Here is a 15525-nt window from a genome sequence, read left to right as displayed (position 1 = left end):
ATGATCATGCTAAGTAAGTGTATATTAATAGACATTTCAATAGTTCATACACTTTATTACGAAAGACGAATAGGGCCACATAAAAAAATATTTTCATCTTGTAATAATAGAAATGATCTCGTTATTACGAGTTAATTATCTCGTTATAACGAGAAAAGATCTCGTTATTACGAGTTAATTATCACGTAATTACGAGAAAAGATCTCGTTATAACGAGTTAATTATCTCGTAATTACGAGAAAAGATCTCGTTATTACGAGTTAATTATCTCGTTATAACGATCTCGTTATTACGAGTTAATTATCTCGTTATAACGAGAAAAGATCTCGTTATTACGAGAAAAGATCTCGTTATTACGAGTTAATTACCTCGTAATTACGAGAAAAGATCTCGTTATTACGATATAATTATCTCGTTATAACGAGAAAAGATCTCGTAATTACGAGAAAAGATCTCGTTATTACGAAAAAAGATTTATATAAATGATGCATTTCTGAAAACACCTCACATTAAAATTTTGTTAAAGGTGCGAAAATGTAAAGCCTTCTTCATATTCCAGATAATTTGAAAGGGGAGATAAACTCATACCACTGGGTGCTATTTATTGTTTAATTAATCTCTTTAGAATTTTTATAATTATAATAAAAATTTGCATATTAATTTTAAAATCTATTCAATTCATAATAAAGAATAAAATATTCCCTTATGAATAATTTCACACGGTACCATTGAAAAAAAATCAACGAGCATAAAGTCTTCATAAAATGTTTATCAAATAATGCGGAGCGTAAAGACGGGACGTAAAGACCGGGGTCAAAACGCATTATAACTAGAAGTCTCAGAACTCCTACATTTCATGGAAAAAGGAGGATTGATTAAAAGTGACGTGGAACTTTGATTCAAGTCAAGAGAGATGTCGACAGTAAGTATTTATACTGTGTGATAACAAGTCTTGAAATTTAGTTTAATAGACAACCACACTATAGATACATCAACCAACCGAATTATCTCTATTGTATCGTCATTTGGATGAAGGTGTGCCTGTTTGTCAGGAGGGTGGCAGGTGTGTTTTTGACTTTCGAGTTTCAAAACGTGAAAATTCTAGTAAAATAAAGGATTGTATTATGCTAGGTAAACTGTTACTTTTGGACAGGTTATTAGATTTTAATTATATTCACATGTCTATTTCTCCTTCTGACATCTGTTCATTAACATACAGTTACATCCTGTTTGATTCTTTCATACAGTACATCCTGTTTGATTCTCCTGTTTGATTCTTTTACTCGTATTGATTGAGAAGTCACTTTCTGTTGGCCTTTTCATAGAGATCAGATCCAGTGAGGGTTGAAGTTCCTCTTCTGTCGTTTAATGTCCCAGTTGTTCATAATGTTCAGCAGAGTGGATGCTACATTGCTTGCCCAATTTCCCTATGTTCCCAAGCACCTCAAGAGCACCTGCTTTGCTGAACACGCTTAAGATGTGACACAATGTCAAAGCCTATAATTTAATATATCTCAAGCTAATATATTGTGATGGGAGAAATAATCTCAGACCAGACAGGGATTTGAACCCCGATCCCCTGAATCTAGACATGCTCTACCAACAGAGCTTAATTTCTGGTGCAGGTATTCCCAATCTGATTAAGATCAGCCGTTCTGATAGCTACCTTTTTTGAGAGCAGTAGTGTATCAGAACAACTGATTTTAATCAGACTGCGATATCCCAACTGGTCTGATCTTCACATTAGGAAATCTCAAGACTTCAAGACTTACAGTCTTTTCTTCTGATGCAAAACTCAGTGAATCAGTGGTAATCCATCTGACATTGATATAGTTTATCGTTACTATTCTAATAATTGATAGTACATGTGAATTAGTTCAGATAAAATTGTATTGCATTGATTATAGTTACTGACCATCAATAGCATTAATTATACTTCCTAAATCAGTAGTAGAGTAATATGTTCTAAAGCTCTTGGTAAGGAAAATTCCTGACTCTATGTAAATTGCTTATAGTATTGAAACTTCCTGAGTGTGTAGTTCTGTAGTATGGACACTTTTTTATTAAGTTTAGTGATATGTTTATAGCATTGATAATTCCTGAACAAATGTTCATGGTTTTTTTTTTTTTTGATTTGAACATATTTTATTATGCAAATATACATTTACATAAATGGATTAGGCAGCAGGCAATGCCTATTATATGTAAGCCTTCTCCATATCATGGTTTGCGGCATTCATTGACAAGTTGGTACTCTTTGAAAAAATGGTAATGTTCTATAGTATTGATACTTCCTGAACCAGTGCAGTAATATTGATATCTCCTGAGAAGTAGTGGTAATGTTTTGATAAAACGTTGACACTTGCTGAATCACTTTTGTAAAAATAAACTCATTGACTATTAAATCAGATCAGAAGTTCTATAGCGCAGTCTGTTCAGTCGCATTGATACATCCATGACCTGTAGCTATAAATCTCTGATAGAGATAGTTCAGGAACAACGGAATCTCATTATAAACAGAAAACTTTATTCCATTTTAAATTGTTTAGATTATAAATGGAGAACCTGAATCAATGAACCAGTGATGTTTGAATATTTAAGATCATACAAAAAATGAGTTTCCATTACTATTGGTGAGGAAGGCAAATCATCAAGATTATTTGACATCTGGATTATTAGTCCAATTACTGTACCGGTACTTGGTCCAGATTAAGCTGAATTAACGATACATGTACACCTGGATAATGGACTTGACAATTTGTAGACCACAGAGATGTACAAGGATTCTCTAAATTATTTCAATTTAGACTAGTCAGATTTGAACTTGATGGATGTACCACAAAAATAAAATTGTTAACCAATATCAGTTGGTTATACAGTAAAATGAACTGTGAAATGGGCGGTTAAGTTGCTTTTACAATGTAATATCTATGATCATTATAGTGGTATGAATAAGATCAATTTTCTTTGTCAGAACGGTGTGGAGGAAGTCTTTTTATTTGACCCTCAGCTCTTGGAGGATCTTCCATTTGAGGACCAGAAGTGTGCCACCTACAAACCAGAAATCAGCCCCACCCGCCCAGGGGATGGGCTCACCCTGAGGCCACTGTGTGTGTCAGACTTTGACAAAGGTAATCATTTTCAAGGTATTCCATTGTAATAAACGCTACCTTCCAGCTTTTAAGTTGAAAAGATGCTATATTTGAGAACATGGAGTTAATTTGAAGTGGTGAAAAATGTAGCCCACTGAATGGTTTAGAAATTTTTAGTAGTAAACAATACTGTTACTTTGTCCGTCTGTTGTTCCTTGTCGTTTTGCATTTTGTCACAAAGATGACGGCCATTCTCTTCCATTTTGTAGGATACCTGACACTTCTTGCACACCTGACGAAGGTTGGAGATATCTCTCATGAACAGTTCGAAGGTAACCGACAACCATGATGAAAAAAAGAAAAGAAAATCTGTCTGGATTTTCAAGTGATAGTTTGATACAAAAAACCAGCTTGTAGATTGTCTCCATCAATGAAGATTTTAATAAAATGCTGAATAACTACATTCTTATTTATCACACAAAAATATTCTATTTCACAGAAGTATTTTAATGCTGTGAAACATGTCCCTGTATAAGTTAAGATCATGAAAGCTTAATAATCTTATTTTGATACTTTATCAAGGAGATAATTTTGACCTGTTGTGGTATTTCAGAGCGCTTCCAAGCGATGGTGAGGACCCAACCCAATCTCTACTACACAGTGGTGATAGAGGATGATGTCACCCATCAAGTTGTTGGATCCGCCACACTGGTCAAAGAAATGCACTTTATACGTCAGTGTGCATCTGTAAGTACCGGTACTTCTGCGATACACACACCTATAAAACACTAAGTATAGCATAGAAGGGGAAATAAGGCTCCACAACAGCTTTGAGAAAAGATTCTCAAATCAGCACGAACTAATGTTTTGATTTAAAAAAATGAACAGCAATTTTAGAAAAAAATCTTACAAATTTTCAAGATTGTATTTCAATTCTTACATATAAAATTTCTCTCTATATTGGAATTATGGACTGTAGCCTAGGTCAGTAGTCTGAGGGTATATTCATTGTACTGCAAAGTTAAACAAATATATACTTGAACATTTATGAATACAGGTAATTTCACAATACATTTTAATTTCATTATTTCAATGTTAGAGCCACATACATAAAAAGTTTAATTCATGGGGTGTGAAGGACCCTTGGTTCCATTTAACTGCTCATAGTCAGCATTCCCTAATATTTTATTATCAGAACAATGAATACTCATACATGTGTACTTATATGTGATAACTGATCATATCTGCCACAGATACATTCAAATGTTGTGGTGAATAAATTTTTAATCAATTTCTCATTTTTGTGAAGAGGGGAAGAATAGAAGATGTGGTTGTGAATAGTACATATCAAGGAAAACAGCTGGGCAAACTGTAAGTATAAGTACCAAGGTACTGTATAATACTGTCAACCAACTTTTACTCTCATTTGAGAAAATGTCGTGAGGTGTGCGAAATTAGCCAGATTAAAAAAAAAAGCTTTTCCAGAAAATACCAATATTTTGGTTCACTGTATATATTATTTCAAAACAACACAAAGCATTTCTTTTTCTATGTAAAATTTAGATAAATAAACTAGCTTTTTCTAAGACAAAAGTTTCCATGCTATTTTCCCATAGGTTAATTTAATAATTGGTTAAAATGATAATATTTCTATTACCGTACAAATTGACTGTCAGTTTAAGTGGATACTTTGTATAGAGATTTACGACTGTAAGTACACCTCACTACTGCGGTTTGCTGAGTGTGTGTTCTGTTGTAGACTTGTTGACGTGCTGACACTGCTGAGCAAGAAGGTGGGATGTTACAAGGTGTCACTGGAATGTCTGGACAATCTGGTGCCATTCTACTCCAAGTTCGGCTATGTCAAGGAGGAGGGCCAAAACTACATGTGTCGGCGATATGTCCCCAAGTAGTGAACGGTCGGGAGAATGGCCCGGGACTTGTTTACTAGAATCTCTTAGGAAGCTGGATCTCGTCTCTGGATCTTGGAGATATCTGTGATACTATGTGGTTTTATTTATTTTCTTTTCAGCAGTTATGATTTTATTTAATTCTTTTCTTCACTGCATAATAAATTTAGTCCTCAGTAGGATGTACTTTGACCTCTGTTGCTGGCAGTAGAGGAAGCTGTTCATCTGTACACATATCAGCATAAACCAGAGAGCATCACATCATATTTCCCAGCATAATTCACAGAGCATAGTGTCATATGTCATAGCAAAATTCACAGAGCATAGCATCACATGTCCTCAAAGACTAGATCTTTTTGAAATCCAGACAATACAAAATGAGATACAACCAAAGATTGTGAATGATATAATGTATACAGGGGACAATACTTACGTCCATAAAATGTTTGTTATGGTGGGTATTTGTTAGTATAGCTCTGATCGTCTGACTTTCAATGTATGTAGAAGTGAAAACGTTTACTTATTTCTCACATGTATTCCATGGATTCATTGTAAATGGATCAAGAATTTATACATTGTTTAAAAATCCTTTGCTACTTTACAACAGCAGCAAAACTGTTGATTTTTATCAGTTTTCTTGGCATTAGTGTGACATTCCCTTGTATCATGGAAGCACTTTTGTTTGGTTTGGCAAAGTGTGATCTTTGTGCATGCCTTGATTTACAAATATTAATTTGATAGCCATATTTGTTTGTCCAATAAATTTCATCCCACTGTCGGGAACAGAATATGTTGTGAGTTACCATAACATGAGCTTGGCTTCACCAGAGGTTTTTAATGATTCATTGTTATTGTGTTACCCAATCAGCTTGCTGTAAAACAGACACATTTACTTGGTATGCTGAATTTACTTTAGAAAGCAAAGTTCCTCAATAAACTGTGGGTTAAGTCAAGTCACAAATCAGTCAATCTGTAAATCAGGTTCTGTTTCGAGTCTTGGTTCGAAACTGTGTGTTGGCTGAAACAGACACATTTACTTGGTATGCTGAATTTACTTTAGAGAGCAAAGTTCCTCAATAAACTGTGGGTTAAGTCAAGTCACAAATCAGTCAATCTGTAAATCAGGTTCTGTTTCGAGTCTTGGTTCGAAACTGTGTGTTGGCTAAAAGCATGCTTGCATGGTTATAAATGTACATGTATAACTGAACAATCCCAAACCTAGCACATATAGGATGACTACTTTTATATTGGATACTTAAATCAATATTCGTGTATCTTTTTGGTGCTAGGCAGGGGCTGGTAAAATTTGTAGGGTCTTTATACATGACCTGGATACAGACAATCAAGAGTCCTGTCTTAGCAATCTCGTACGAACACATGTTGAAAGCTTGCAGTAACATTTAATGCTTACATCTGCAAAATCCCAATACACACCAGTATATATGTTCCACTGTACAGTTGTGAAACATTATTACCTCAGAGTCTGTCTTCCATTTTGTGAAATGTGTTGTGTTACAATTATCAATTTTCCAGGGACACTACTTTTATCCTTTGTCAAGACTTTTAGAGAACTGGCAAAGAATACATCATAAGAATTTATGTTTTGATGTCATTTTACTTGCTGGCTTGTTTTGCACCTGAATTTTTGCTTGATCAAAACACAGAACACAAGCTGGTACTAATGAGTTGATATTTTTCATTTTGTGGTTAAAGCAATATGAGCTGCAATTTTCATGTTAAAATTTTTTTTTACGAAAATGTGTTTTTCTTCTAAAACTACCAAAAAAATCATGGTTTTAAATATCTGCAAGCTGTATTTTTGTGGGAAAGGCCTTTAAGAAGCCTTTATTGGAGCAAAATTGAATTGTTGTCGACCTGTACAAAAATTGATTTGCTATGTACATGTATTCCTATATGAATTTTTCAAACTTTATTTACCATATAAGTTTAAGTTACATGCAGACTTATCATACAAGCAGGTTTCTGCAGCAAAACAAAATTCTAAAAAATACAGCTCATATTGCTGTAAGTACTATTATCATGTAGACTTTACAATGGAATATTTTTTTTATTTGCATGCAATTCCAAGGAACATAAGTTATATTGGAGTCTGCATCTCCTGAATGGCTTTTGTAGGGCATAATAGTACTGAGGGGCATAAATTCTTGGTTAATGTCTGAGATTGTGTTACATTAAAATGTCAAATCAAGATTAAATATTCAATATTTTTTAATCAAATTTTGTTTAATTTATGTTTATTAATTGGGTATTAATACTGCATTTCATTATTACATATTACATGTATGATCTATTTACTTAACTATATATACAGTATTTATGCACAGTACAATATATTATTTACAAAAGAGGAAGAATAAATTTATTTCCATGATATAAAATGCATCTTGTTTTTATTTATCTCACTGAGAAAGGCAACAACTCTGCAAATATTTACATTATACGATCTGATTTTGGTTTATGTTAGAAGCAGAAAGACATAATTGTGGACTGTTATAGTTGACATTGATTTCACTTCTGGCACTTTGTCTATAGATTTCATTACTGGTAACAACAATACACAGGTACCGGTAGGCTTGTGCATCACGTACAGTAGAGTGTCAAAATATTTAATGTCTCAATCTCATTGATTTGGGTATATTTAGTTCGTTACTTTGACAAATTCTTATTATTCGTCATTAGTAATGGCTTAACACTATACATGATATGTAGTACATGTAATATACATGCAATTTGATTGTGAAAAGTAAATTCAGCAACAGATTGGGGATTGCAAATATATATTACAAATATATCCATATTCCACACAGCTGATGTTAGTAAATAAAAGCAGTAAGACTGACATTTTATGACCAGTTTATGTCACTGAGAATAAACACCCCCACTGGTATATTATAAGTAAAGAACACCACACAGTGAATCTGTGGCGTCAGTAAACGTTGACCACGTGGTCCTCCAGGCTGTAGCGCTCGTAAGCATGCTCCTCTTTGTGATTCTGATCGTTCAGAAGAGCTATATAGTCAATTTCCAGGTGGAACGGTCCATCCACATTGTCCATCAGATTGATACAGAAGAATCCTATCTCCGAGGTTTCGACTGGAGCCTGTTTATCCTGCACTATTCCCTTGTGACTCAAGTAAAACTTACTGAATGGAATCTGTAAAAGAAAAGGAAATCACAATTGTACTGAAACAGAATTCATGACTGCTGTTAAAAATACTTCCTTGAAATTATGAGTTATTGAACATCATCAAAAATTCTCTTTGTTTAGTAATTCTGTTAGTTTAGAAATAGTAGTTAAGAGAGATGATCCATATGGGATGGTACCTTGACTGTCTGCCAGTATGGACCTCCTCGAGTAAACATGGGGTAGTGGAACTGGTCATTCGCAGTCAGACCCATGGCAAAGTCTAAGCGGTGAGTCCTCTTATAGTTTTTCTGTAAGCCCAGCCCGTATGTTCGCCCATCACCCCTCATGCGTATCACTAGATGGGTAAAATCAGACCAGTTATAGGTTTGACTGGCTGACTGCAATAAGAAAATAGGGCAAAACTTAATCATTAAAGAAAAAAAAAACTTTGAAGTTAAGAAGCCTTTGTATAAAAGATAAAGATCAAAATTAGAATAGCAATTTTCATTTATAGGTACTGTTAGTATTATGATTAAAACTACTGAAGGTTTAAGGTAGCTGACTTCTCAACACACTAATTTAATGATATAAAAAAATCCACCATATTCTCTATGAGTACGGCTTTTTAAAAACTTATCATCTCCTTATATGATCTAAAATGTTAAAAAATAAAATAATGATTAAAGATAATTTTTTCCTCTTTTTAAAGAGGGGATAGAAATAGGGTGAACAAGGATTATGTAGATAGAATAGTCTATCATAAAAATGACAATAGTCCTATGGACCTCGTTTATCGCTGCTAAGCATAGCCTTGTCCAGTAAAATTATTCTTTTTAATAGGATTAATTATTGGCAAACAGATTCATGCGAACAGGTACTGGTAGAGAGGGTTGACAGACCCAATACTGTGCAATGTAGAATTAGATGCCATGTGTTATTATTATACTAGTGGGTAACCACAGAAGTCTGTGATGAAAACATACAGGGTTGACAGGACTCCTCAGTTGACAGTATCCTGTTCGTGTCAGCTCTCCATCCTTGGGAACATCAGTACACAAGTTCCCGTAAAACAGTGCCCTTTTGTTCCGACTCAGAGCCAGGAAAGCTCGGGTAAACCCCTGCTTATTGTCTGAATCTGAGGTTACAACCCAATCTTCAAGTTTTCTCTCACTGTCGAATTTCCAAAAATAGTTAAATTCACCGTGAAATACAGGAATTTTGTCTACACACGTAAGAGTTTCCCGGACAGATAAATCTATCTTTGTGAAAACCTTTGGAAAATTGTCTCTCATCCATCGGAATTTTTCGATTTCGGATTTTTCTCTGAATTGTGGTCTCCCTTGAAAGTCCACAGAAATGTTTCTTCTGCTTGTTTCGCGTACAGAAGAAAGTGACAAGAGATTGACACCATTATGTCTGCATAGCTGACAAATCGGTTGCCTTAGAATCATGTCTTAATTAAAATAAACAAAATATAAAGTCTGTGACACACACACGATATCATTCAGACCGAATATCCTCTGTGACATGGAACATCGAGCCCGATTCTTTTGAATTTCCTGCTTTGTCTTTCATTCATATTTCATATTTACTCATATTATTTCCATACTTTTAGAGTTTTATATAATTTAAACTTATAAGTGGTGTTTTGGACAGGAATATTTTGACAATGATTTTTTTTTCGAATCGGGATCGACCTTCTATAATATTTCCTTCTTACCCCCCTTTCTTCCTGGAATGCACAGGTTTGACAGCTGTTTTTCAGTCTAGTGCTTTGATAATCCTAATCAAAATGGGCAGCAGAGCATCTATTCAGCTTCAGGAAGCGGAATTAAACGAAATACAATCGGAGACTGGATGTGAGTAATTATTTATAACTTGGTCTTACACTCAGAAGACCATTGATCTGCATTTAGGCTTATCTGTTATAATAAAAATTCCACCCATGTTTATATTTACTGTTATTTGTTACACTCATCTACTTAAAATTACATTCTATATATACTTACAGTTTCCCACAATCAAATAGTACGCTTATACAGTAGATTTACAAGTTTGGATAAAGGAGCAATTGGATGCCTAAGGTAATAATATGTAAACTTTGCTTCTAAATTATTAAGAATGATCTATCCATTAACATATTTCATTCCAGTTCATTTTGATAGTTATATGAGATGCATTAATATTTATTCATGGGACATATGTAGTTATATACTATTATACTATGAGAGTATAAACTGTCTGACCAGTATTCAGGTTCATTAATTACATACCTTACAGAGTTGAGAAGAAGGTGATTCAGAAGTTTTTGCAAAGAATTGATAATTTTGTCTATATTGTGCTAAACAAATACAAATACACATACTGATACATAGTCTTGGTTGATGCTTCAGAATGATTTATGTATCTTAAATGAAAACAAGTTAGAAGTACCGGTATATGATGAAGTAACGGAATTATAACTGTTACAGATTATATAATATATGTTACATGTATTAACTTGATTATCTTTATTAGATAAGGTATGGAACATATTGTATACACTGTTGTTTTATTTCTATAACAAGACATATCAATGTTCAATATTGCAATGAATAATCTACTAATAATCTACTAACTTAATCTAATGTACCTATGCTTGTTATGTTGCAGTCGAGAAGATTTCCTCAGAATACCAGAGTTAGCTATTAATCCACTAGGAGACAGAATTGTGCATGCATTTTTTACTGAGAGGTAATTGTAATTGTCTCTATCATATGATTACATTAAATAGTTACTAAATGAGGGAGATGACATTATAAGTAAACATTAACCTTGTATAAGTCTTCAGCAGTTTAATTGGACCCAGTTTTTCACTTCTGATTAATCTTTGTCATAATTTCAAGCCTGCTTATCCTTCCGTGCTGACAGATGTAAAGCTGGTCAAACAGTTTTAAAGTTATAGATCTTAACATAAGGCAATCTGTATTAATATATTAATTTCAACCTGAATCAGGGTATTACATGTAATTCTCTTTTTCCAGTAACAATGAGACAGTGAACTTTAGACAGTTCATGCGAGTGTTGGCAAGGTTCCGTCCCACAAAATCAAACCAGAACAAAAATAAACTAAACACAAGAGAGGAAAAGCTGAAATGTTTGTATACAAAGTCTCTCTCTCTCTCTCTCTCTCTCTCTCTCTCTCTCTCTCTCTCTCTCTCTCTCTCTCTCTCTCTCTCTCTCTCTCTCTCTCTCTCTCTCTCTCTCTCTCTCTCTCTCTCTCTCTCTCTCTCTCTCTCTCTCTCTCTCTCATCATCCACTGCAACATGATCACCTGTTGTATATTTCATGTACTTCTATCTTTTTATGTATCCATCTTTTTAATTTTAGCATAAGGATGTGTCAATATTGAGAAATTAATCAATAAGCAAGGAAAAGATTACATTTGATGATTTGATTTAATAGATAAACCATATCATGTTTTATTTTAGTTGCTTTCCGGATGTACGATTTGGATGGCGATGACAAGATATCTAAGGATGAGCTATTGTCAGTGCTGCACATGATGGTGGGGGCTAACATTTCAGAGGAACAGGTAATGACGTTAAACAGCTTAATCTGTTCACACGTCTTTCTCCCACATTTTTATATTTGCATTTCTATTGTTCTTTCCCACTGTAAGCCCATACGGAGGAGCTGCAATTATTTCTCTATAATCGCAATTGCTCTGTCAGTATACTATGACGTCATAAAGGTGTAACGTTATATATACTTTTCCATGACGTTATACATTTAAACCACTATACGATACATCATGAGTTTTTCTCCAACTCCATTAAAATTGACGTACTTACATGTAATATTAAAACATGTTTTTGATAACATTTTACAGGAATTACTGTTATAACATATCATTGATTCTGTTAACAAATCTATGTGAATTAAAAATGATGTAATAGCTAAATGTCAAGGTCTAGGCTAATACAGGGTATTTGCGAGTGGTAAAATGCAAATATAAGTAATAAACAACGATTACTTAGTGAACATGGCGTTATGAATAGCAACTGCTCTGCAGGCATATTTTCCATGATGCGCTAGCGCGCATCATGGAATATGCCAACAGAGCAATTGCTATTCATAACGCCATGTTCACTAAATAACGTTGTTTATTTCTTAAATGTTGATTATTTGTTTACTGCATGAGTGTATTTATTGCTGCGTTAACTTGTTTTAGCTGGGCAGCATCGCGGACAGGACAATCAGTGAGGCAGACACAGACGGAGACAACCAAATCTCATTCGAGGAGTTTGTACAGGTCAGTCCCAGTTTGATAATATTGTTTACAAAACTGAATACTTGAGTCATGTGGAACTTTTTTGCCTGAATGTTCTATTCTAGTTGTTTCTCTTTTATTCTGGAATGATCCTGCTCTTATGATTTTAATGATACAGTTATCAACTCAAGAGGCTAGTTTAAAAGAAATTGAAAATGTTTGGACAGTCTTCCAAAATTGGAAGACTTTGTTTTGGTGTCCATGTCAATATAGTTCTCAAATTCATATGGCCACTAATTCAAAGATGTCTGCTGGTTCTTTTCAGGCGATGGAGAGAGTGGATGTGGAGCAGAAGATGAGCATCCGTTTCCTGCACTGATTCTGCACTTTCTGTATTACTCCCAGACTCTACTCCTCCTGCTGAGGTTGACACAAACTACACATACTTCTTCATTGTCATGCAGATAAACTTTCAGGTTTTCTTACACCTGTTTTTGTCATACAAATTTGCTTTGTTTTATTGTTATGAGTGGCTTATTCAAGCTTTATTGCTACGGGTCAGAATTTCATGCCAATTTAATATGAAATAATTCATACTTGTTAAATCCATTTGTCTTTTATTGATATAAACTTAACATTCCCTATCTCCTTGCCCTACCATTCTCTAACGATAGCTACACTTTACACTAAGGATAATGATAGCTACACTGTATACTAAAGATAACGATAGCTACACTGTTCACTAAGGATTACGATAGCTACACTTTACACTAAGGATAACAATAGCTACACTGTTCACTAAGGATAACAATAGCTACACTGTACACTAAGGATAACGATATTTACAATGTATACTAAGCTTATTGTTCACTTAATATCTTTGGTGAAATCCATGAAGAATAAGAACCTTGTTGAAATGCTTGTGATACCTATGCTAGTTTAATTGTTTATTTGTTAGGAAATTATGGCAGATAAATGTAACATGTATGTATAAAAGATAGGCATGGTAGACCAAGAAAGTCAGAATTCAAATGTTAAATGTCTGTTCTACAAAGACCTGATAAAATTCTCCAGAAAACAAAACCTAATTTTGTTATCCCTGACAAAAGTTTATGTTAACATTTTTTGAAACTATTTTTGTTGATTTGAATATTGAGAATTAAGATTGTAATTGCAGATGTACTTATTGATATGATATTTCCAGGGTACCTTGTTCGATGAAGTATTTTGATATTTTTTGAAATCCTCTCAAGATTTGGTTGATTGTCTAGTACATATACATACATTGTGTGTATAATTGATTTTACGAAATTCTGATAGTTATAGATAATTAGTTATTCCTGACACATACAAAGACATAACTTATCCTCCTCTTCTCTATCAGTTAAACAGACTACAATCAACCATTTATATAAAGAATTCTTAGATTCTGTCTTCCTAGGGAGTAGTGAGGATTAAATAACCATAAGCAATATCAGAAGAATGTGTATTGTACTTGAAGTGTTGTGATTTTTGTAAGAAATCGTCCATTACATGAATTCTGTATCAGTAATAGTTTGAAACTGGCTACTGGTTACATGAACAATTACCTGTGGACATATATATATGTAGCTGATGTAAGGTATTACATAATTATGTACATGGCATTCAGCCACAGGGAAATCTTGTCAGTCATGGGTGCGCTTACCTGTGGGCATCAGGTGATGCAAGGTGCTATAATGCAGGCACGAGTACTGTATTAATATGTCTCAGATAATTTCCACTTCATACTTACTTTATAGCAGGAAAAAAACTCGCGGAGTTTATTTTCGTTGATTTGCTGCAAATGAAAAAATCGCTATCTTTTCCAACCGTGACTTTAAGCTGCTAAATAGTACTTAATTTTTGAACATACACTGTAGGTAGATGTTGCTTTTTCTTTTTGTATACTCAAGAGTGAATATTTTTTGATTGTTGATCATGTGATAGATTATTCACTGTTATAATAATTATGTAACAATTATTTATTGATTATTCATGTAATGCCATAAATAAGTATAGGGGTGATTGTTGTTTTGAATGGATTGAAAATAATGAAGGCAGGCACTATGATTGAAATAAAATTGTCAAAATCTGTTGGTGTGTTGTGAAGTTTATCACGAAGAGAACGGTGTGGAACAAAGGACAATATACAAAATTAAAGTTCAGTGAAGAAGAGAAAATGCCTGTTACAAATAGTGTGCAAGATTTGACAACATGCAATGAGTACACAGTATGTACAGTACTGTATCACTGTGTAGTGTACATTTACTATTGCTTTGAGCTCTGAAAATATTTATGGAGAGATGTGAATTTCTCAATATGGATTGCTTGTGGAAAATTTGAACATCAGAGTACCCGTAATTATTGTGGGTGGTTGAGCAAACATTTATTGACTCTTAATTTGACTTTTGGTTGGAAAGAAATATGCAGAAAATCATTTATATAATAGTACATGTACTGGTAAAGTAGGTCATTTAGCCAAATCACAGTTAAACCTCGCATCATAGGGTCAATGTAACTCCCAGGTTACCAGTATCCTACAACATAGGGTCAATGTAACTCCCAGGTTACCAGTATCCTACAACAAAAGGTCAAAGTAACTCCCAGTTTACCAGTATCCTACAACATTTGTTAACAATAGGGTCAATGTAACTCCCAGGTTACCAGTATCCTACAACATAGGGTCAATGTAACTCCCAGGTTACCAGTATCCTACAACAAAAGGTCAAAGTAACTCCCAGTTTACCAGTATCCTACAACATTTGTTAACAATAGGGTCAATGTAACTCCCAGGTTACCAGTATTCTACAACATAGGGTCAAGGTAACTCCCAGTTTACCAGTATCCTACAACATAAGGTCAATGTAACTCCCAGGTTACCAGTATCCTACAACATTTGTTAACAGTAGGGTCAATATACAGAAATCTGTGGTTCTACACATACATATATTGCTACCGATTTTCGCGGAACTCTTTGTTTACACTCCACCTAAAGGTAGGAAAAATAGTCTTGATTTTTATATACCGACAAGTGATGGTAACTGAAAATGGTCGTCAGTCATCACAACAAGCTAATCTTGTTAGAATCCTTATGTTACCTAA

General features: G+C 34.0%; 3 protein-coding genes across 3 annotated transcripts; 2 read left to right on the top strand and 1 right to left on the bottom strand.

Annotated features, from left to right (window-relative positions):
- The first annotated feature begins 769 nt into the window (after nt 1-769).
- Nucleotides 770-6197, top strand: LOC105320207 (glucosamine 6-phosphate N-acetyltransferase). Its single transcript, XM_011418055.4, has 6 exons — nt 770-922; nt 2975-3131; nt 3362-3424; nt 3706-3839; nt 4402-4463; nt 4852-6197. The coding sequence occupies exons 1-6, from the start codon at nt 914-916 to the stop codon at nt 5003-5005; spliced, it is 579 nt and encodes a 192-aa protein (XP_011416357.3). The 5' UTR covers nt 770-913; the 3' UTR covers nt 5006-6197.
- Nucleotides 6198-6831: 634 nt separating this feature from the next.
- LOC105320208 (complex I intermediate-associated protein 30, mitochondrial) lies at nt 6832-9688 on the bottom strand. Its single transcript, XM_011418056.4, has 3 exons — nt 9134-9688; nt 8348-8548; nt 6832-8177 (listed from the first exon to the last, which is right to left on the bottom strand). Exons 1-3 carry the CDS (start codon nt 9599-9601, stop codon nt 7950-7952), a joined length of 897 nt encoding a protein of 298 aa, XP_011416358.3. The 5' UTR covers nt 9602-9688; the 3' UTR covers nt 6832-7949.
- A 162-nt stretch (nt 9689-9850) lies between these two features.
- LOC105320204 (calcineurin B homologous protein 1) lies at nt 9851-14517 on the top strand. Its single transcript, XM_011418053.4, has 7 exons — nt 9851-10009; nt 10162-10234; nt 10803-10883; nt 11174-11286; nt 11621-11724; nt 12364-12444; nt 12728-14517. The coding sequence occupies exons 1-7, from the start codon at nt 9943-9945 to the stop codon at nt 12779-12781; spliced, it is 573 nt and encodes a 190-aa protein (XP_011416355.1). The 5' UTR covers nt 9851-9942; the 3' UTR covers nt 12782-14517.
- The last annotated feature ends 1008 nt before the right edge of the window (nt 14518-15525 follow it).

The sequence above is a fragment of the Magallana gigas genome, chromosome 6, assembly GCF_963853765.1.
Source record: "Magallana gigas chromosome 6, xbMagGiga1.1, whole genome shotgun sequence".
In the NCBI taxonomy this organism is placed as follows: Eukaryota; Metazoa; Mollusca; class Bivalvia; order Ostreida; family Ostreidae; genus Magallana; species Magallana gigas.
Note: the sequence above shows the minus strand (reverse complement) of the source record. Positions and strands in the feature narration are given on the sequence as shown.